General features: G+C 35.6%; 1 protein-coding gene across 3 annotated transcripts in view; it reads left to right on the forward strand.

Annotated features, from left to right (window-relative positions):
- The window catches only part of NRG3 (neuregulin 3), a 1,298,130-nt gene extending 1,285,807 nt beyond the window's left edge, over positions 1-12,323 (forward strand). For 2 of the 3 annotated variants that reach the window (XM_036265094.1, XM_036265095.1), the window contains exons 7-9: positions 1,982-2,109; positions 6,122-6,295; positions 11,816-12,323. In XM_036265094.1, the coding sequence (XP_036120987.1) occupies positions 1,982-2,109; positions 6,122-6,295; positions 11,816-12,323 (810 nt within the window). Of the gene's footprint in view, positions 1-1,981; positions 2,110-6,121; positions 6,296-11,502; positions 11,575-11,815 lie in introns of all 3 variants that reach the window. The other variant, XM_036265093.1, reaches the window with a different exon arrangement.
- The last annotated feature ends 10,449 nt before the right edge of the window (positions 12,324-22,772 follow it).

Here is a 22,772-nt window from a genome sequence, read left to right on the forward strand (position 1 = left end):
ACCGAAGTACGTGCCCTTAGCGGGAACCGAACCCGGGTCTCTCCGGACCTCAGGCCGATGCTCTAACCGCTGAGCCAAACTGGCCAGGGTGAGACAACCACTTTTTACAAATTATTTCCATATCTTCTTTCTGTTTCCTATTAATTTATTCAATTTTTCAAGGAGTCTGACCAGCTTCTGAAAATCTATTTTTTAGAATTCAGATTCTGATTAAAGTCATGGTCATGACTACCACTACAAGGAAGTACTTGAAAATAAAACATTTTTTACTACACTTCATATTTCATACCCACTGATACACTTTTTCTCAAGGATAACAACTAGTTAATACTTTATTTATTTATTTATTTTCACCTGCATTCTGTGTGGTTGCATCGTAAACACATACAGACAAAAATATATGTATATGTACATACAAAATCTATATATATATAAAGCTAAATATATGTCTATATACACATATTTACTTATAATATATGTTTATCTGTTTTCTGCATTTTTTTTTATTTACACAAATGGTTCATATTATGTACTTTTTTGTACCTTGATGCTATTCTTTTGAATGATATTTACTTGTGGACATTTTTATTGTTTCTAGTTGTTTCTTTTGTGTTTGTTTTCTGTTTTGTTATTAAAAAATTTACTGCTGACACACTGTGGTGATTAAGTCATTTTGAAGTTTAATAATTCCATTATTGATGGAAATTCCTAGAAGTAATATTCTGGATCAAAGAGTAAATATATTTAATATTTTGGAACACATTGTCAATATTTATTCCAACAAATGAATGCCATGTCTACTTTTCTCAAATCTTTGTGTTTGCTACATATTCTTAAAATTTATTTTTCTCTATTCTGATGTTCATTTGTTTATGATGAGTATAGTTGAATACTTTCTCCTTTGCATATTTTATGCCTATTTTTTTCTGTGAAATTTGTGTTCAGACATTGACTATGAATATCTAAATTTCAAAATCTCTGTAGTTTGGTCAGCATTCTAAAAATTCATTTCTCGGAAGAGTTTTAACTGAAGTTTCTAGAAGAGAAACCTGCTGCCTGTTCAAGTGCCAGTACCCTGAGAGTGTTGAATTCGCAACTTCCTGGCTGAGATGCTATGTGATACTTACCTTGAGGCACATTTTTTCTTAATGTATCCTCTCTGTAGGTTTTGTTTAGACTCCTGTGGATTATGAGGTATTATAATCAAAGCTGAAACCAAGAGCTAATAACTATAAAGTGTGAAATGCTCATGAATTTCTTTTTTTAGACTTAGTAAGTATCTGATGACAGGCTGAAAGAGGGAAACAGTGTCCTCTATAATTTTGAGAATGTCTTGCATTTCATTTAGTTGGCATGTATTGAATCCTTACTAATTAACTTTTTTGTAAAATGTAATTGAATAAAACACACTTGTGACCTGGCCGGTTTGGCTCAGTGGTTAGATCATCGGCCTGCGGTCTGGAGAGACCCGGGTTCGGTTCCCGCTAGGGGCACGTGCCTCGGTTGCAGTTTGTCCCCGGCCCTGGTTGGTCGTGCAGGAGGCAGCCACTCGATGTGTCCCTTTCACGTCGATGTTTCTCTCTCTCTCTTCCTCTCTCTCCCTCCCACTCTATCTGTACAAAAATGGAAAAATGTCCTCGGGTGAGGATTAAAAAAAAAAAAAAAAAAAACACACTTGTGCTTTTTTTTCCCTATGCCATGGGTGTGGATTGAAATGAAAAGATAGACTCAACATTCTCAAGTAAAGAACCCTCTTGAATGGATCTTACCTAATCACGGAGAGTTCGGGGCCAGAGTGGGGACAGCATACTCCGTGTGTGAGAAATGGGGTGCAAATGAGGTTCTATCATTCATCTGATTGGGTGACCAATAGAATGGTACTGGCAAGGTCCATAACTTTTCCATACCTATCTGTAGTGTTATAGGCTTGCCTCTCATCACTTATCCTCCAGCTCATCTCTGTGCATGTGATTTCCTACAGTACTCAAAGGCAGAAAGGCGTCCTGTGACTGCACTGGAGAAAATGATGGAGTCGACCTTTGCTGGACCCCAGTCATTCCCAGAGGTCCCTTCTGCTGACAGAGGAAGCCAGTCTGTCAAACACCACAGGTACAGGTAGCTAATCGTGGTGGGAATGGGCACATTCACACTATGTATGACTAGGGACAATACATGCTAAAAAATGGCAGCACTGCTCAGGAGAGATGATTATTCTTGCTTCTCCTAGAGTTCTCTATGGAGTGGATGCTCAAGCAGCTCACAGCAGGTAAACCAAAGACACCACCAGGCTGTAGCACCCCTTGAAAAACCCTAAAGGAACCATTAATAACACCATGAAAGCTGCAGACAGAGACCAGTGAATGAAACAATTGCACTCTGAAAAACTATTAAAAATATGATTTTTTTTTTTAGCCTGTCCTTATCACTGTCAGCAAATTTAATGACTAATTCTTCCCAAGCAATTGATGAGACCTGCTCTGGGTCTTCCAACATGATTCTGACACAATGAAAACTTTCAAGGGGAAAGAATCCTGGTAAATATTTTCCTTAAATCTGTAAGATCATCTATCAATGGGGTAGCATTCTTTTACAAGGTGACCATAGAAATTGACTCTTTGGGGAAGAAAACAAAAATTAAGTTATCTTCTAAATCTTATGTCATTCTGAAGCTGAACACATCTGCATCATCTTCTAGTCACAATCTGTTTCATACATAAGGAACCTGGAACTCCAAAAACTGAAAATCTTTGTTCTAAAACAAATTCCCAATTTTGGGACCAGTGTTAGAACAGACATTATATATATGTCATTTAAATGTATATTCTCAGTCTTTGTAGAAGTTGTCTCAAGATTTAAGCCTCCTTTTCTTAGTAAGAAGTATAGTATTTTAACTTTTAAAAACATTACGAAGAAATAAAAAATTATAAAAAATCACTGTTGTTCTCAGCAACTAAAGGTAAATACTAGTTTTTACATATCTAGGCAGTGTTTTGAAAACCCCATAACAGAAGCACAATGCTTCTCAATGAGTCCAAAAATATTTAATTGATACTGACACATTTACTGTGAGCTTTTCTGTCATTTTACATAAGTAGAGACTGAGATACTAGGGTTTGCTATTTTTTGAAAGGTGATTTAAATAGTCTCAGCTCAGGATTAAAATATGTTTGGCTATTGGATAGTTGCTTTAGTTATTAACTACAAGTTTTGATTTATATCAATTGGGGCATTTGCAGATTTTCCTGTGAAAAAATTATTTCAGTTCACTAGAGCTCATAGAAGTTCTTCAATTAGGAAAATAATTAGAAGTTGGATATTTTCTCCAAAACAGAATTTTCCCCTGCTATTTAAAACACATGTTAAACTGGCATTCCACCCAGCAAGTAAAATCATTAAGTATAGTATTATTCTAGCACTACAGTATTCCATAAATGTTTTAAAGTTGAGATAAAAAGAATTACAGCTTCTAATGTATTTGAGCTGCAAACACCCAACTCTTACTCCTTGTCTGGATATGCTCCCTCCTAAACTTGGCTTCTATTGGGGTTTCTAGTAAGAGACCTTTCTTTTTGTCTGTTCAGTTATGCTGCGGTGTTCGTTGGCATGCATAGGCAAGGATTGATTTATAAAGTACCTTTAAAACTTTGTAAATTATAGTTTAATATATCATAGCATTGTTTTGTAAAACATACAGCAGATTTAAATGTTTTGGTGACTGACAACCTGGTGACTGATTTATATAGCCTGCACACTCCTCCATGACTTCCTGAATGCTACTGGGTTAACAGGTTAGAATAGCTGATGGATCGATAGGTATGGAACTGCTTCTGAAGATGGGCCACTAGTTCATACTGGTAGACTTTGCTGATCTGACACTTTGCCTACAATGAATAATTAATTTATTTCTGTGCACTGCAAATATCACTTATTTGAATAACTCATTTACGAAACAAAGCTATTAATTCAAAGCACTATTTCGTTTTTTTAGTCGAAAGTCTCTTCCTTTTTAAAGAAGTCTATTATGTCATGTCACACTTATTGTATTATATTTTGGCAATATAAGTCATTTGTAGATAGCACATATGTAGATTTTTTTTTGAAATAGTGAAAAAAACTCGATAGTTTTCAATGATTAATGAGAACCTTTGAGTTGTCATTTTTGTGAGAGGAATCAGGAGAATTCATTGTGTTGAGCTTCTATTATGTATCAAACTCCGTGCTAGACACTTGGCATACTTTATTGTGTTTAACCCCCACAGCAATTCTATGAAAAGACTTAAGCATGATGCTAATGCCTTTCTTTTGCATCTCCTCCACCACATCTAATCTGTACCTTTTTCTGCCTTGCTCAGTAAACTAGGAGGTCGGCAGGCTCCCTTGTCCTCTGGCTTCTGTTGGTTCAATGTGAGGCTACAATGTGGTTCAATGTAAGAGATGAAAGGGCTTAGGGAGAGCTTGGTCCTAGTACTTCTGCCCTCTTCTCCCTGCTTGGGTGCCTTAGCAATGTCCCTTTTCAAGGGTCCAAAGTGTCCGCCAAGTGGTCCTCTCTTTACATCATTTTCTCTTCCATTCTGGTAATGGCTCCCTCTCCTTGTCCCTTTAGTTATTACTAGCCCTGATATGCAGTAGTATCCTGTATTTCCCTTTTTGTTTTGTTTTTTCTCAAACACTGAAAATGCCTTTGTAAATAGCAAAATTTTTCCCCAAATGGCCCAATTTAGAGTGACATCTATGTTCCTACCAGTATTTTCCCGAGTATCATTCTGCTAATACTCAGATACAGCTAATTCTAGCACCCAAGCCTGAGTACCCTTCATACTCTGTAATTGACACTGGATGGTAGGGAAAGAAGCTGGAAGGGAGGAAAATAAATAAGCTATTGCAGTTTCTTAAACTTGCTGGCTTAGTGACCTTAACAGAGGTCCCTTGCTATTAGGCATTTTGGGACTCAACATTCAAGAAATATTACAAGAAAAAATTAAGTTGTAATGATGCTGCCAGGTATGATCTGGTGTTTGTGCTAACTCAGGAAGTCCATGTTGGCTTGAGGAATATGAAATCTGATCAGTCATCTTGGTTCTCAAATTTTGAACTTAAATAATATTTGAGAAGTTGTTTGGTATTTATTAAGTAGAAATAACAACATTAGTGCAGGAAAAGTTACAGAACTCCAAATAATAAAGTGATATGGGTAAAACTTCTTTGAGGGACTAATCCCTTTAAAACTTGATAGGTTTATTGAAATTTTAAAAATGTTTTTTAATTTTCTCTTTATAGTTTTATGTGATTTGATCACATAAACTGGCATCTCAAGAAATGTGTACACAGGAACAAATTCTCCTCACGACTCCCCATGGAAGTAGGTTATATTTGGCAAGGTAGAGATAGGGATGGCTATGGAATAGGTAATGTGTCAAATTGGCAATTGATTTTCATAGAGTTTTGTTCTTTATTTTAACATGATCTATATAGGGATCTCACCTAAAGTATATATCATTTATATCTTGAATGGGTACCTGGATGTATGAATGAAAATGAGATGTTACATACAAGCAAATTAAAAAATAAATAAATTTAGTTTCTCAAGATTGGTGAAAATTTGAGATAGTGAACTAAGAATTTAGCACATATGTTAAGAAGAGAATGCCAATTAAAATGTGTGTTTATTCTACCACTAACACAAGTGAAATGTTCTTATCAATCCCTTCAGGGTTTCCTGTACTTGGTTCTTGTCAGCATCTAATAACAAGGCCATTTTTTCTTTTATTGGAGAGACAACTATTTTAGCTTGAATAATGAGGGCAGATGGGAATCAGGAGCTTGACAATTCCTTGAGCCCACCTTGTATTTTGGCTGGAAAGCAGCAATTATTTTAATAGTCCGTTGTGCTCCACATTGGAAAGCCAGAAACACAAGAACTTCTCTTTGTCTCCATTTCTTCAAGGGTAAATGAATTTGGCAACTTCTGATCCCCTCCTAGCAGATATGCTACAGGCACGGATGGAGCCTGGCCTGGAACTTTGAGAATCTCAGCTGTAGATACTGTGTTTAAAAAGTTTGAGCAGCTACCTGTAAGGTTATTGCTCTGATTAATTTGCTTGCTGGTTTTCTTTCACCCTAGCCGGAGTCTCTCCTCCTGCTGCAGTCCAGGACAAAGGAGTGGTATGCTCCATAGGAATGCCTTCAGAAGGACACCGCCCTCACCCCGAAGTAGGCTGGGTGGAATTGTGGGACCAGCATATCAGCAACTTGAGGAATCAAGGATCCCAGACCAGGATATGATAGCCTGCCAAGGGTAGGTCTAAAAACAATGAAATTTAGGGAGGGTGTCATTATTGCCATAGCTTTAAGTTGAGTTGTTTTGTTCATTGGGGTTTTATTCATTGCTTTTGTCATCAATTAACTATTTATACCTCCTTTCATCTTTGTTCCACAAAGGTAAACTAACTTAAAAGAATAAGTAAAATGGAAATAGATCTTAGGAAAGTGTTAGATGGAAAATAAACATAAAACTAACAAGAAAATAAATTTTTAGCTTTCTAGGCACTATGTCTCTGATTAGTACTGTGGACAATACCCTAAACAGTAACCTGTAACATATATATGCAGTATCTGCTTCCATCAGGCATTCTTGAATGTGTCTCACTTAATGTTGACAGCAAGCTCTCAAAGTACAACTTGTTGAACTCAGATATCTAGATTCATTCATGGTGCAGGGACTTAAAGATGGACTTTGGATATAATTTCTGCTATTGCTTCTTGTGGTCCAAAAGTTGACACAGATCCTTAAGGCATGGTGAGTGGAATATAGGATGAATTTTACTCACCATCCACCTAATTGATATATTGTTCAACCAAATATGTTAGCTCTTACTTAAAATGACTGAAGTTCAAATTTTATCTTTGGCCCTTATGATTTGTGTGAATTGGAGATAATTTTAGTATATAGCTTAAGTTTTTTAAATATATAAATTGAACAAAAACAATACAGCCTTTCTGAAAGTTCTTAGGTGGATTTTTTTTTAAATTATGTGTGTTGAGAGGTTGTACCTGTCACATGGTAAGCGGAGAAGTAATACTGGTATTTATTTTCTCAGGAACTGTTATAAAATTATCATTGATTTCAAGAGAATGCAGACAGGGTTTACTCCAGGAACTTCAGGAATCTGTTCCTCACACAATCCAGGTTCTTTTTTTTTAATTTCTTTTTTCTTTATTGATTTTTAGAGAGAGAGGAAGGAAGAGGGAGAGAGAGGTAGAAACATCGATGAGAGAGAACATGAACTGGCCACCTCCTGCATGCCCCCACTGAGGATCGAGCCCACAACCTGAGCATGTACCCTGACTGGGAATCAAACCGGTGACCTCTTGGTTCATGGGTCAACGCTCAAACACTGAGCCACGCCAGCCGGGCACAAGCCAGGTTCTTAGTACATCTAGATTTTATCTCTCTGGATGAGCCAGGCCAGGTATCTATGCTGCTTTGGCCTGGGTGATTTTTCCACACTGTATCAAGCAGAAGACCAAAGCAAGTAGAGGGTCCATCACAAAGTCCTACCTTTGTCTTTCTTCTGGGCAAGATATATGTGAAATCTGACAAAGCTCAATGACAGATTTCTTTAGGAAGACTAGAACATAGGAATAAATAGTCTGTGGCTGGGTTTTGTAATTTTGAAACAATTCCAAATGTAGTGTCAAATATAGTTGGTACAGATCTGAGTTGACAGCTGCAAATTCAACATAACAGTCAAGTTGTCCGAAATAGATACTGTAAGTCAACAAGGAGCTGGCATTTCTCTTTGCTTTATATCTAGAAAGGGAACTTGTGTTTAGCCTATAATTATAACTGATCATATTTCATAATTATATATTTTTTAAATCACTGATCCTATCTGTTACTTAGGAACAATACATTGTGTGAGTGGAGAGAGAGTCCCATGCTGTCTTTCTTTCTGCTGGGCATGTTGGGGCGGTCACTCCATATGTCCCCTGTGTAAGGATGCACTGAACCTGTGCTGGGCTCATGCTTGAACCCTACATACACAGACCTTCCGGGGCTCAGAAATTTCCATTGTGTGTTCAGGCACTGCTTTGTCTTTTAACTCCTGGGAGGTTCACACTTACTGTCTGCATGTTGGTGGTTTTGTTTAGGATTGGAATATTCTCTCCAGCTGGCTGGCCACGTGTATTTTCCTACGTGTGATATACACCCAGTGTTGATAAATGGTGACTCTAAGTATAAGTCACTGTGTGCTTAGTACAATGAATCTCAGGGAGCAATTTCATTCTCAGTTCTTGAAAACAGCTATTTTCCACTCCTGGGGACCTTCCATCTCTCCAGACTGGAAATAGGATCGGTAATAGAATTTTACAGTTAAAGGCCCTCTTCAAATCTGGCCCCAGCCTGGAAGGGGAGTGAATGAATTTGCAAGAGCCGTCTGTGGCTTGTTTATCAAGCATGTGGGTGCTGTTAGCTAGCTGGGCTCCGGTGTATGTGGCTTCTCTCTTTGGCACTGACTTCAGCCCAGTTTGAACCCTGCAGCTCTCTTAGTGAAGCCTGAGGAAGGCGTGAGGTGGTGATTATTTGAGAGCCATAGTAATGGCACACAGAGCTCTGCACTGTGTTATGTCGGGCAAACCAAACTGATGCATTCACATGCTAGACAGAAAGAAATGGAGTTACAAAGGTTAGACTGCCACCTGCAAAGTATGAGGGATGCAAAGAATACTGACTGCTTACCTCATGTCTCTAGCAACTTTACATGCTTCAGTTATTTCTTGGAAATTGTGCAGATGGACACTCAGGATAGCAGACATAGTGGCAAGCACAAGGCAGGATACACCATGCAAAAGAACTAAGACTGAATACTGGCCTTTATGACTAAATAAACCACTAAACCAGACAAGGAATGTGAAGAAAGTTACATTCCTGGATGACGATGTGTAACTAAAACCTCTAGTTGTGTGGCTTCAGCAGGAAGAGTGGATTCCTTCGACTGAGTCAGTTCATCTAAAGCCAATTGCACTAGGAAAAGGGTCTTGGAGTCCCCTGGGGAAACGCACACACCTTGGCCTGACTCCTGAAATACGGGGGATAAAACCAAGTGACTAGTTGTTGGAATATCTCACCTTTTAAAGGATGTTTTGACTCACACAGTTACTGAGGGAATGCACTGTGATTTCTTTGTTGAGGGACCTTAGGAAGGACTGTCCAAACTGATTTTTCACATTCATGACTGTGGGGAGTACCCATGCTGAGTGTCTTCTAATCCAGAAGCATATCTAGACATTTAGCTCTCACTTAACCTTATGGAGCAAGTAATCAGCTTCTACTCAATTCCAGTGCTGGATACTCACAGCAACTCTGGGAGGGAAGTGAGGGCCACCAGTGTGCCTCTGGTTACCAGTGCAGAGGCACTGCTTCAGGTAGTTCTCAGAGCAACACCCTGAGCCAGTATTACCACCTGATTGCTTTAATTGATGAGAAAATGAAAGCAAGGCTGCAATTTGTCTATAAATGGAGCAGGGACTTGTCTTGTCTTGTCTGATCCAAAACAAACCCACATTTTAGAGAGCTCTAATTGTTGAAAACACACCTTCACGTTATAATAACATTTTAGATTTTATTTATTGCCATCTGTGTGTCCCATAACTGACTCGTGAGGTGATGCATACACCAGCTGCCATCCCTTTCTTATCTGAGTCAGGAGTTAGATTAGGAGACTACTCCGATTTTGGCTTGAATTGCCTTTGATCACTACTTAGTCATGCAACATTGTTGACTTGTTGAAGCTATTTAGAGGACTAAGTCCTCTAAGATATTTACACCTTTATCTAATATTTTTACAATAATGTTTGATTCTGGTATAAGAATTTGCACCTATCACCATCATATTTCTACCTATGATGTTCTATCCACTGATATATACTCTTATGATATCTATATGAAATACAGTTTTATCCTAATTATATTTTTTTGGTTCTGTGACCTGGGTGAATCTGATAGTAGACATTGTATATCTTCATAAATATTAATGGTGTTAACAGGATGGTGCTAAAGACAGAAAACAAAAACCTCTAATTTGTTCCCTTTCTTATTGAAATTGATTCACTGATTAGAACCCTTAGGCTTAGCTGTTCAGTTCTATAATACTAAAAGAAAAGGAGTAAGATCCCCTGGGGAAATTCCTTGTGTGTGGTGGCTATACAGTTTGCACAGGTAAAGATTATGCATCCTTTAAAAGGTATTCTAATGCACATTGAATGCTCACTAATTTCTGGCTTTCATAATAAAAATTAAAAAAATAAGACAACTTGGGTTTAACTTCTTCATCCACTACTTACTAAAGGTAATTTGGGGCAAGTCATTTGAGAACTCCTTAGACCAGTTTCTTCATTCATTACATTAAATAAAGCACACAGTTTAAAAAAATTCACTGAGGCAATTAAAGGTGGATGTGCTTTTTAAGAGCACTATGCAAATGTTAGCTCTCATTATTATGTTTGAAATGGGATGCAAAGTATTTATCTCCAAAATATGCTGATGTATTCATGAGTCCATTCTACCAAGATGTATTGGTTACCCACTCTGTACTAAGCCCAGTAAGAGATGATGGGAATAAAAAGACACCTGAATTGCTCCCCATCTTTTCTCGCTGTCTGATAGAAAGACCTCTAAATTACTCCCATCACGTCCTTACAATAAAGATTTCGATTTAGTATGCTACACACTTCTTCACCATCATTCTTTCCATATATAAACATGACTTTTATTTGCATTACAATATAAGACTAGAGGATGGTATTTAGCATATGGAAGGCAGATAGGTTTACATTATGCTTAAATTTTCATGTTTAAATTAAGGACAAATAACATAAATAGAATAAAAACTACCATTCAAGTCCCCAAACCACATTTCAATGAATCTGTGATATACCATCCCCCACTTTATAGTACTAGAAAGTTCAGAGGCACTGAGAAATTCACTAGCTCTGAACAGGCAAGAAAGGCACTAGCCAGATTCTGGGATATTCAAATGACTTGAAATGGCATGTTGGCAAACTTGATAAGCCATTGACATGCACCAGTGAGCTACCTGACTTTGCTCCAGAAGCCAAGTGAGGAAAGTTGCTGGATTGGTAGAGGTCCTGTGGAACCCACATCATGTTTGTTCCCTGCGGAGAGAAGAATCCTATGCTTCCCATTTCCATTTAGACTCAGCAATTTGTAGTGAGGCACTGCCTACAGAGCAGAGTGCCAGTAGAAATTGTATTTGGTTCCCCTGAAGTCAGTGTGAAGCAGAAAAACTCAGGACTGTAGTACCTTAATGCTTAATGTTGGGCTTCCCAATTTCTCCAAGTAGATTGGCCACATGAGTACTAAACCAGGGCTGAGAGGGTGGTCAAGTTGATGGAGTGGAGTAATGCCGTTATGGGTTTCCTGTTTGTCACTATGGAAAGGCCACACTTACCTGCTCAATCCCCATTTACTTTGTATTCTAGGATAGAGGTCAGGAAGACTATATCCCACCTGCCTATACAGCTGTGGTGTGTTGAAAGATCCCTGGACTTAAAGTAAGAAGATCTGGGTTTGAGTCTCAGTCTGTCACTTATTTTCTGTGTGACCTTGGGCAAGTCACTTCACCTATCCGAGCTTCAGTTTCCTTCTCTGTTTATCTGGGAACTTATTATCCGTCTGCTGGGGTTGCTGTGAGAAGTCAGTGAGATGGTGCATGTGGAAAGTGCTTTGTTGACTGGAGAGTGCTCTAGAGAAGCACCAGCAGAAAGAGACTATGTAACTGTTTTTCTTTTTCAGGTATTCATCCGCAGGTGTAAAAAACCAACAAAATGCATCAATAAATATGCAACTGCCTTCAAGAGAGACAAACTCCTATTTTACTAGCTTGGATCAAAAAAACCTGATGGGATATTCATCCACGAGGGCCAGCTCCGTGCCCATCATCCCTTCAGTGGGTCTAGAGGAGACCTGCATGCAAATGCCAGGGATTTCTGAAGTCAAAAGCATCAAATGGTGTAAAAACTCCTACTCAGCTGATATTGTCAATGTGAGTATTCCAGTCAGCGATTGTCTTATAGCAGAGCAACAAGAAGTGAAAATCTTGCTAGAAACTGTCCAGGAGCAGATCCGAATTCTGACTGATGCCAGGCGGTCAGAAGACTACGGACTAGCCAGTGTAGAAACTGAGCACAGTGCGAGTGGAAACACAGCCTTTCTCCCCCTGAGTCCCACGGCCAAATCAGAACGAGAGGCACAATTTGTCTTAAGAAATGAAATACAAAGAGACTCTGCACTGACCAAGTGACCTGAGATGTAGGAGTCTGTGCATTCTATGCTTTGCTCAACAGGAAAGAGAGGAAATTAAATACAAATTATTTATATGCATTAATTTAAGAGCATCTACTTAGAAGAAACCAAATAGTCTATCGCCCTCATATCATAGTGTTTTTTAACAAAATATTTTTTTAAAGGGAAAGAAATGTTTCAGGAGGGATAAAGCTTACAACAAAAGCTTTTGGGTGGAATTCTGAATACAGTTTCAGTTAGCCCAAACACTGTCCTCTTTGGCTCTTAGTAGATGTGGGCAATTCTGACAGCCCAACAGCACCAGTGTCCCCATAAAAAAAGCACTGGCAGTTACCTGGTTTCAAAGAGAGAAGCTGCATCCTGAGGGTAGGGTGCCAGAGAACAGATGGCCCTTGCCATTTGGCTTGATAGTCCCAACCCCTAAATTTCTCTTCACTTGACAGCCTCATCACAGGATATGTCATGTCAGCAAATGTAGTATTTTCTATTTAATTTTTGAAGAATGGCACAAAGTCACTGGGGAAAAAAAGAGAACAGGAGACAGAGGGAGTTGTTGGGGCGTAATCTCAGCTACTCTTATGTGCCATCTTCCTCCGAAATTTAAAGGCACAGAATCTCAGAAGGCAGTTATGAAATCAATATAGAAAAAGGACAAAAAAATCACAGTGTCATGTCACTAAAATCATGCTGATAGAAATGGTTGTATTTGAGATTGTTTACGGGCGCCAAAGGAGCATTCTTGGGGTGTGTGTGTGTGTGTGTGTGTGTGTGTGTGTATGTGTGTGTGAGAGTGTACTTGTGTGTGTGCCTGTGTATGTGTGTGTGAGAGAGTGCACATGTGTGTGTGTGTGCCTGTGTATGTGTGTGTGAGAGTGTACTTGTGTGTGTGCCTGTGTATAGAGTGCACATGTGTGTGTGTGTGCCTGTGTATGTGCGTGTGAGAGAGTGCTTTATGTGTTTATGTGTGTGTGTGAGCTGGCTCCCTAGAGCACCGGTATGCTGTATGCAAATATGTTCATTGTATGTGTGTGCATATGTGTGCATATTAAGCTTGCTAAAATTTGTTCTGAAACATCAGGGAATCTAATATTCTGAAAAAAAAAGTCCCTGTTAGATCTATTCACTTTAAATTTTTCCATTAAGTATAAAGTTCAGTTAGTAAGTTCTTAAATCAAAGTCATTTGCATGGTGGGGTCCTATAAAACTGTTGACAATGTCTAGATGATTTTCTGATGTGAATACTTCTGAAAGAACAAGTAGAGGTTCATTGATGCTATCCATATCACAAGGTGTATTGAAGATGTGTGTTTACTTTGAATCACGCATACTTAAATTATTTATACAAGCCCATGACCAAATCAACAGTCATCTTTTGATTTCTCATTACTATTTAATTTGTGTAGCAAATCTACAACTTGTGGACCAAGACATTGGCTTCTGTGGTTAATATGGAAAGAATAAATTATTGAAATTGCAAAGCCCAGAGTATTCAGTTCACAGGAAGCCCCCAAAAGAACAGTAAAGTGTGTTATATGTTCATTTGGAATAAAGCAATATTTTTACCACTGCTGAGGTGAACGGGGACTTCTCCTGGAGATTTGTCTGTTTTATTTACCCTTACTTTGATGGGGACATTCAAGAAAATTAGTGTTCACATAACCAGTCTTTTTCCAATTATTGGTGGTGTTGTTATGTTTACACTGTTTTAAATAAAAAGGCACAGTATTTGAAAGTATATAAAAGATTTCTTTTACTGCAGTTGGGTAAACCTTGCTTAAACTTTCCTTGTTCCATTGAAAGGAAATGTAACCGTTTCTGAATCAGACATTCAATATATACAACTCTTATTTGAGGTTAAGTTGTTTCTGTTGAAAATACATTGTGAATTGCTCTGAGAACATCACTGACATCATGCCACACAGGGAAAAGGAAGAACATAGTATTCTCTTCAACACTGGTCAGTGAAAATTCAAGGTTTCAAATGTTGAAAACGTTTTGGTAGAAATGCATTTTATATTCAAAAAATGGTTTGTAGTATTCATTAGTTGTTATTGTTTTGTTGTTTTGAATATAGAGGTAATGTTAGCCTCTTAAAAGATGATTATAAATTTTTAATTTCTAGATTATCTATGTTCTCATTTAAAATGATAATATATTTGGTAAAAATTTGGAAAGATGGCCTTAGATGTATAACCCCCCACTTAAGTTGCATATCAAATATGTTATTCTGTTGAAATTTATTGCAATTATAAACATTAACTGGAAGGCCTCACAAGTTTGTTAATGTCAACCTTGTTCTTGTTTTTGTTTTTTGTTTTTTCTGAGATATTGCTTATCTGAAGGATTCATGCACAATTTACCTAATTAGGAGGTTGTATACTCTTTGACTCCCTGTATTGTGTTAATATATTATTTACTCTGAAAAGTTTGAGGACTGTCAGTCAAACATAAGTCTTGGTCCAACTCCACATTTTTAAAAGTAGAGCCACATATTATCACGTGCTGATGAACACCCTTGTGCATTCTGAAGAGAATGCATATCAGGCACACCCACTGGCAGTCTGATGTGAAGTTTAGAGATCTAGTTACTTCCTAACTGATAGTCAAGAGAAAAATCCTCCATAAAGAATAAATATGAATGGTTACTTTCAGTGGTTATTTGTCTCCTTTTGGAATATGAAGCTCTCTGAAAAAGGTCCGAGCTCAAAATGCATATTTTGGGGCACCAGCAGACAAGTTCTGACAGCATCCAGACTTTCAGAGTTGATCTAACACAGCAGACATCTGGAGCTATTGGTACCCTGTCCATCAAACTCGTGTGCCCACAGAGACATACTTATATCTACAAGACACCTTTGATTTTGCTTCATTTTCCTTGTTTTTCTTATGTAAACAGGTTTGTAATTAAGTAAGTTGCATATTTGCTATTAACTGAAAAATGAATGTCAACCATTATTTTTCCTCTGAATCATTTTCTGATGTGACTTTTTTTTATAAAGCATATGTTATTCTAATTTGTTGGTGATTGCTATGGAATGCTGTTGTTCAGAACGTTTGACCAATTTTATGCTAATGAGAAATAGCAGAAATTATGTTGGATAATTGGCACCCCAATTTCCTTCCTGACTTTCCTATGCATGCACAGTGTGAAGTGCTCTGTTTTACACTCTAGTCTATTATCTATCTACTTCGCTATGGCTCAAGGCCTAAATATTTATAGATGTCTCACATCTCTGATAGTTTACATCATTTCTAAGTAGCAACAAACAGCAAGGCCTTCTGGAGGAGGAATGGTGCTGTTTTTAGGGCTTGATAAATTAGTCTGTGTTTTTCATAATAACATATCAGACCTGCCAAAAAGAGACTAGAAGGGCCAAGCAGACTTCAAGAGAATGCACATTGGCTTCCAGAGTGAATGGCAGCTAAATCTACAATTCAAGTGAGTTTTCTGGTGACCGTAACTGAAGTTGTCCTAAGCAGGTGTCCACCAGATCGTGCTGGATGTCTGCTGCATGGTGCTACAGGAAACCATGCCTCCCTAAGCAAGGGGGGATGGTGGTTACTTGATTCCAGCCCCATAAACCAGAAAATATTGCCCTGACACAAGTGCTACGAAACACTCCCCAACTCAGTATGTAGTGTTACACACCTAGGAACACAGCAGGAGGGGTGGGTTTTTATTTGATCTTTTGGTACTTGGGAAACATTTTATATATAAAAAATACTTTTTTTATTATTATTCAATTGTGTAGATTCAGTACAGTGTATTCAATGGCAGCATGTCTATACTATGTTTGTACTTTAGTATTCAGAAGTTCAGTCTTAATCCATGTAAAAACAGTACAATGTTTCTAGGGTGTTGTCAATTTTAAACATATCCCAACATTTTATGGGAAATGAGGCCTTTAAATAAGCTTTATCTCTTTCTCTTTTATTTTTTCTTTCCCTTTTAAGAAATAGTGAGGGTAAAGCAAGGAATTTAATCCTTAAGGTCTACATTGTTCTCTCATAATAATCTGTTTCCTACTGTGACTACACACATACACACACACACATAAACATATATGTATATATAAGTGTACATGTATATTAAATTTAGGTGTTTCATTATTTTGGTAGCTTTATTTTTTCTTAAATTGACAAATATTAGGCATGGCCTTCTGGACTGCCAATGAAATCAAATCATTTAGAGCTCAACCAACTTGGCAACACTTAGACAATACAGGTATTTTTTAGTTCTCTCTCACATAAGCAGAAATATCCTCAGGTTGGAAAATTCAAAAGACCCTGAAATAAAATATCTGCTATATTATTTCTTAGAAATAAAGATTGAACTCTGGGTGTATATGATTTCTATCCCTATAACATATAATGATCTCAAATATATTTTTTACCAATTAAATTCAATTTCTCTCAAGGGTCCCTAAACAGGTGCTTTTGACTTCTAGTGCCCTTTGAACTCTAGTGAGGTGAATGTGGAGTGGTGGTGGGGACTGGGTATTAGTGTTGGATACACAATGAAGAGATGATGACAATAGCAGAGATGAGCAGACCTAGAAGTACTAGGCTTCTAATACTTTGCTAACTTTTTGTCATAAATACCTGTATTGATTGCATGTATAATCTTCTCTATGAAAGAATTGTGAGATAGCAAGCAATCTCTTATTGTTGAAAATGAATTAGAAAATCATTATATTGAAAGTCATCTTTGTAAAAGCTTCTAACTTATCTATTCATAATAATAGCTCATGAAACCATTTGTCAAGTAAAGAGGATGATCCAGTCCATCTTCAACTTCTTTCCAAATTGAATACCATGTTATCTAATCATTGTAACTCAGTTGTTACCTGGTCATTTGTCATCCTGTTGTTTCAACATAACCCTTTAGAAAGTTAATGTCTATAAGATTATCTCTGTAAGACTCAAAAATAGTCAGAATTCATATATGAATCTATGAATAAGACTTACATTTATAATGTTCCATTTAATTTCTATTTCCTTGCAGAAATAGAAAAGATTGCTTTTGTGATTGTTTTTAAACTTTACCTAGGACAGGTAATAAAAATGAAGCATTCAGCAAGAAAATATCTAACTTCAAAGCTTGAGCATCAGGCATTTTTTCAGATTTTTGGGCCAAAATTTGCTGCAGATGTTTTTAAAAATAGAAACAGCAATCTGAGAACTTTTATCAAAGCTAGAGGAAGGAATTCTGCAGAGAAGACATGAGACCTTGAAGAAGTCTCCTCTCATAAAGACAGTGACACACTCATTGGATTCACAGAATAGGTATTGATATTCTCAATTATTTGCATCTAAAACTCATTAACATTAACTTTACAATTAATAGTGAATAAATTTTCTGGAGATACATTCATGTTATAATTGGAAATAATCCTGCCTTTGGGGGAAACAATAGACCAAAAATGTAGGGCTTACTTTCTTATTTAATTTTGGTTATAGTGGCTGTTTTTGACAAATTAGTATCTATTTTCTCTTCCAGTAGCATCCTGACTAGCACTATTCTTTCATATATAATTTAGAATCAAGATTCTAATGTCTAAATTCCTTAGTCTTCAATAAAACAATGCAGGATGTAAAATACCTGAGCAAAAACAGTAAAACTCTTTAAGTTGTGTTTTTTATTAAAGTTATAAGGATTCCACATAGTTGCTTACAAAATCAAAATAGAAACAAAGTCCACATTTTGAAGCTTTTTTCTGATATATTTTGAAGGCTGTTGAAACACTGATATAGCCTTGTAATACTTTACATTGATACTGTCCTTTCTGAAATCAAAATAAATTTAAGGGCTTAAACAATGTCACATGCACACATGCACACACTCACACACAGCATAACACACATAGTGTTTTAGTTAAAACTCAATGTTATACTCCTTTTCCTTAGATTTTTTTCCTCACATCTTACCTGTGTCTAAACTCTTACAACATGGAAGACCTTGAATTCAAACATGTTTCATAGGAAATGGAAGCAATGAGAAAATATAATGATTATCTTGTATGTTTTATAGAGTCAGCTTTTGAATTGTGTCTTCATCAACAAAAAGGGGGAGAATTGACACATCTGAAACAAATGGAAGAGCATAAACTCACTGTCAAATCATTGCACATTTACCAGGGGCCATTGTGTATATTTAAAGATAATTAAAGGGGAATGCCTTGGTTCTCTCTTGTTTTTGTAAGTATGTAATTGTACACATTAAATCTAAATACAAACATTTCCCATAGTTCTTAATAATTAATCTTTCATTAACCCATTTGATCATATTTTAAATAAAGAATGTACGTCACACACAGCAAAATGGTCAGCAAAATATTTTTAGTTGTCATATTTTTTTAACTTACCAGAAACAATCTTTTGTGCCTGTGATGATAATTTTGTTTCAAGGAGTGTGTATGTATCTCCTTTATTTTCTTTCAAGAAAACATCAAAATGATGTCCACTATTCTGTGGAATATGAAAGTCATGGGAAATCATCCTAGATGTATGTCCTTCCACATACTAGTAAGATCGAGTTCCATTATGTCTGCACTCTTCCATTAATTTTGCACTCAAAATTAAAACGTGGGGTTAATTATCACCTTAATATTAATCTTGAGTTTATCATATGAATGCTCATCTGTGGAGGAAGTCCTTGACTGCCTGCCCCACCGAATCTTCTCAGTAGCCCTTGATGAAGAAGGACACTCAGAATCCCTTAGGTTGGTTTCTTACATGTTCCTCTTATCTCACTTTCCTTTCATTAAACAGACTTATCTGCTAAATGAGAGAACAGTGTGATTTTGAAGAGAAAAGTTACTTTGTTCTTTTGAGTTGTGCTAGCAGAGGAATAAAGTAGGAACGTTTTAAATGTGATAACAATGTTCATGACTTTAACCAATATCTTATATACAGACATAACCCAAGGCCCTTTTAATTTCCCTAATATTGTTAACAAGCCTTTTCAATGTCTTTTATTGTTTTTTTTACAACTCTATTTTTCACCTTATAAGAAAGACAAAATCATCTATGTAAAAGAACAAAACAATAGTCCTTTAAACAATGAATAAAAAACAAGCCAATAACAATATTTTTAAGGGTTTTAAGCAAAAACTAACTGATTGAAAAGCAAATAAAATCTAAGGCTAAAGTTTGTAAAACGTGTGTGTAAGAAGAAAAAAAAAAATGCAGATTTATGAGAAGAAACTATTAACCAGTCTTAGTTTCTCATTGACAGCTTTCACTGAATGCTCCCATATTTTAAGTTAAACATAGAAGAAACTACTTAATCATATAAGGAGACAGATGCAAATATATTTTAAAAGTTAAATTGTGTAACAGATATAAGTAGTTGCAGTCTTTCTTGGATGCAAATAACCGAAACACCTGAAAACTGTATAGTACAGGCAATACAGTGTGAGAAATGGATTGATTTGTGGTGGCTTTTTTACATTTTTTATTTAAAATATATTTTCAATTACAGTTTACATTATTATTTTGTACAGTCAGCCCTCGTTTATCACGGTTAATCAGTTTCAGACTCTAATGCAATAAATGAATTTCTGGGAAGTAGTGTTCTTTATTGATGCAGAGGTCCCTCGCCACTTTGTGCTTCCACATCAAGGTTTTTCCCCCCGATAGAGTGAGGCCGAGAACAAACGTGGAAGCGTGAAGTGGTGAGGGAGGACTGTATTAGTTTCAGGTGTACAGTGCAGTGGTTAGATAATCATATACTTTGCAAAGTGGTCGCCTGGAATTTCCAGGACCCACCTGGTACTATGCATAATTATTACTATATTATAATTCTTATGCTGTACTTTACAAAAGAGTCTTGGGAATGTAATGGGTTATGCTTTCATTTTATTTTATTATTTTATTTTATTTTTGTAATAAAACACTTGTCCTGCAACTCCATCCATTGCAACTAAGTGAATGAATGTGTTACTGTGAGTCTTTGTCCAATTAAAATGAAGAGATAAAGACCTGATGCCATAAATAGATTTAACTAATAATTTTCTTTGTGATATGCTTTTTTATTTTAAAATTAATGTTACTGTAAGTATTAAAAATAAGAAAATAATCAGCCATGACTCCAACTATGCTAAGACCATAATAAGTGGTCTTTTTATATTGCCATCTTATTTTCTACATATGTGCGTATTTCATATTTTCCTACTAGGAAGTTATTTTCTTATTATGTTGTATTGTAATTTAAAAAACAATATATCATACAGTTCCATGGCTGTACACTGTCTTTATAAACACTTAATTTAAAGGTTATAAAAATTTCAGTTTTTCGTATATTATGATTTATTTAGACATTTTATTATCATTCAAATTGCTTTTATTTATTTATGAGTAAGTCTACAATTAATATAACACACATTCCTTTTTTTCTGTTTGGAAGTAAACGGCAGGCTCATGACCAATTTTGGTAGAGTCTGCAAGCACTCAAAATTGGAAATAATGCTTGAGTATATATAGCTTAATATGTTCACTTTTTTGATGTGTGTGGGGAAGGTCTATAACTAAAATTTCTATGAGATTAGTACAGTTTTCTTGGTTATACATTGTATGGCTGATCAAAGTAGAACTTTTTTTGTTATTATTATTTTTTTTAGAGCAGTCTTAAGTTCACAGCAAAATCAAGGGGAAGGCACAGAGATTTCCATTATACATACTGCCCCTACGTACCACAGCCTCCCCTTCTATCAATATCCCCCACAAGAACAGCACATTGTTACAATGGAGAGAACCTACACGAACACATCATAATCACCTTAAATCCATAGTTTACATTTGGTTTACTGTTGTTATTGTATTCTATGGGTTGTGACAAATATATAATGGCATTTATTCAACTTTATAGTATTATACAGAGTGATTTCACTTCCCTAAAAATTCTCTGTTCTCCACTTATTCATCACTCCCACCCCTACCTCTGCCACGCCCAGCAGCCATTGATCTTTTTACTGTTTCCATAGTTCTACTTTTTAGAATGACCACTTTGAAAACTTTATTTAGTCATGATTCCATTGATTTCTGGAAGTGGCTAATATATCCAGTTTTAACATCACTGGAATTTTTAAAATTTACTTTGCATAGCAATATAACATATTATAGTTAAAATATAATTGGTTTAGGTCTAATCAGAAATGTATCACTTTAATGCAGCTTAATTTTAACTTCTAATTATAAATATGTTACGTATTTACGTATAGAATATGTTAAGAAAAATAAAAATCACAACCAGGAAATGAGCACTATTAATATTTAAGTATATTTCTTAAATTATTCTATTTTTTCCTATTATTTTTAGTTAAATAAACATATACATGCCATATGTTATTTGTAAACTTGGAATCACATAGTATTTAAAACATTTTATCCTCCTTTATTAACTTTACATATGGTCTCTAATAATTTTCTCAATTAGTAAAGTATCTTTACATGTAACATTTTTAATGGCTATATAATCCATTATATGGATGAAGCACATTTATAGGTTCAAAGGGTTCTTTACACATTTATCACATAATATATGCAATTGATATGTAAATGTTTATAAATTAATTTTAGATGTTTGACTTGTGCCAATATTTAAATATTATGTGTACACATATATTCATTCATGTTTTATTGGTATAAGCATATTTCTACATATGGATAAACACAGATATTAGGCTCTCTCACAGAATTAGGAAGTCAAGGAAAAATTTTTAAGAAAAAGAAAGGAAAGATTTAAAGAAAGAGGAACTGAAGCAGAACTGAAATCTGGCACAATTAGTAAATAGGAAAATTGCCAAAGTAAAATTATGCCCCAATAGAATTAGAGTTATCTAATTTCTTATTCTTCTTTTATACGTGTGCTGTTTCAAATTTTTTAAAAAGAGGTAATAACATTTTTAAATGTTAAAAAGAGAAAATAAGTCCTATTCTTCTAAATAACAAACATCAAAGAGGAAATAAAAATTTCAGTGTTAGAAAATTTAGAAAATCAAAAGCAAGACATAAAAAATGTTTAAAACCAGCCAAAGTTGAACTCAGTACATTCACAGAGCTTTAAATGAATTTTAGGATTTAACAAGACAGAGAAAGTCTAAATTAAGAATTCAATTGAGAAAGTTAGAAAATAAAGTAATCCACTTTCAAAAATAAAAAAAACATATAGTAAAAGCGGAAAATTAGATATTTAGAGTAAGAAAAATAGTGAAAGTAACTTATTTGAAAAAATAAAAGATGCAACTTTAGAAAAAAATAAAATTTAAAATGAGAAATCTAATAAAGCAAAAATATATAAATTATAAGAATACAAACTATTTTTAAAGTATTGTTTAACAGCATAAATATGTACTAATGAAAATCCCAATGAAACATGATTTTTCAGAGAAAATAGAATGTACAAAATGGCTGAAAAACAGAAAATTTGAGTTATAAAATACTCATG

This window comes from Molossus molossus, unplaced genomic scaffold (genome assembly GCF_014108415.1).
Source record: "Molossus molossus isolate mMolMol1 unplaced genomic scaffold, mMolMol1.p scaffold_m16_p_17, whole genome shotgun sequence".
NCBI lineage: Eukaryota > Metazoa > Chordata > Mammalia > Chiroptera > Molossidae > Molossus > Molossus molossus.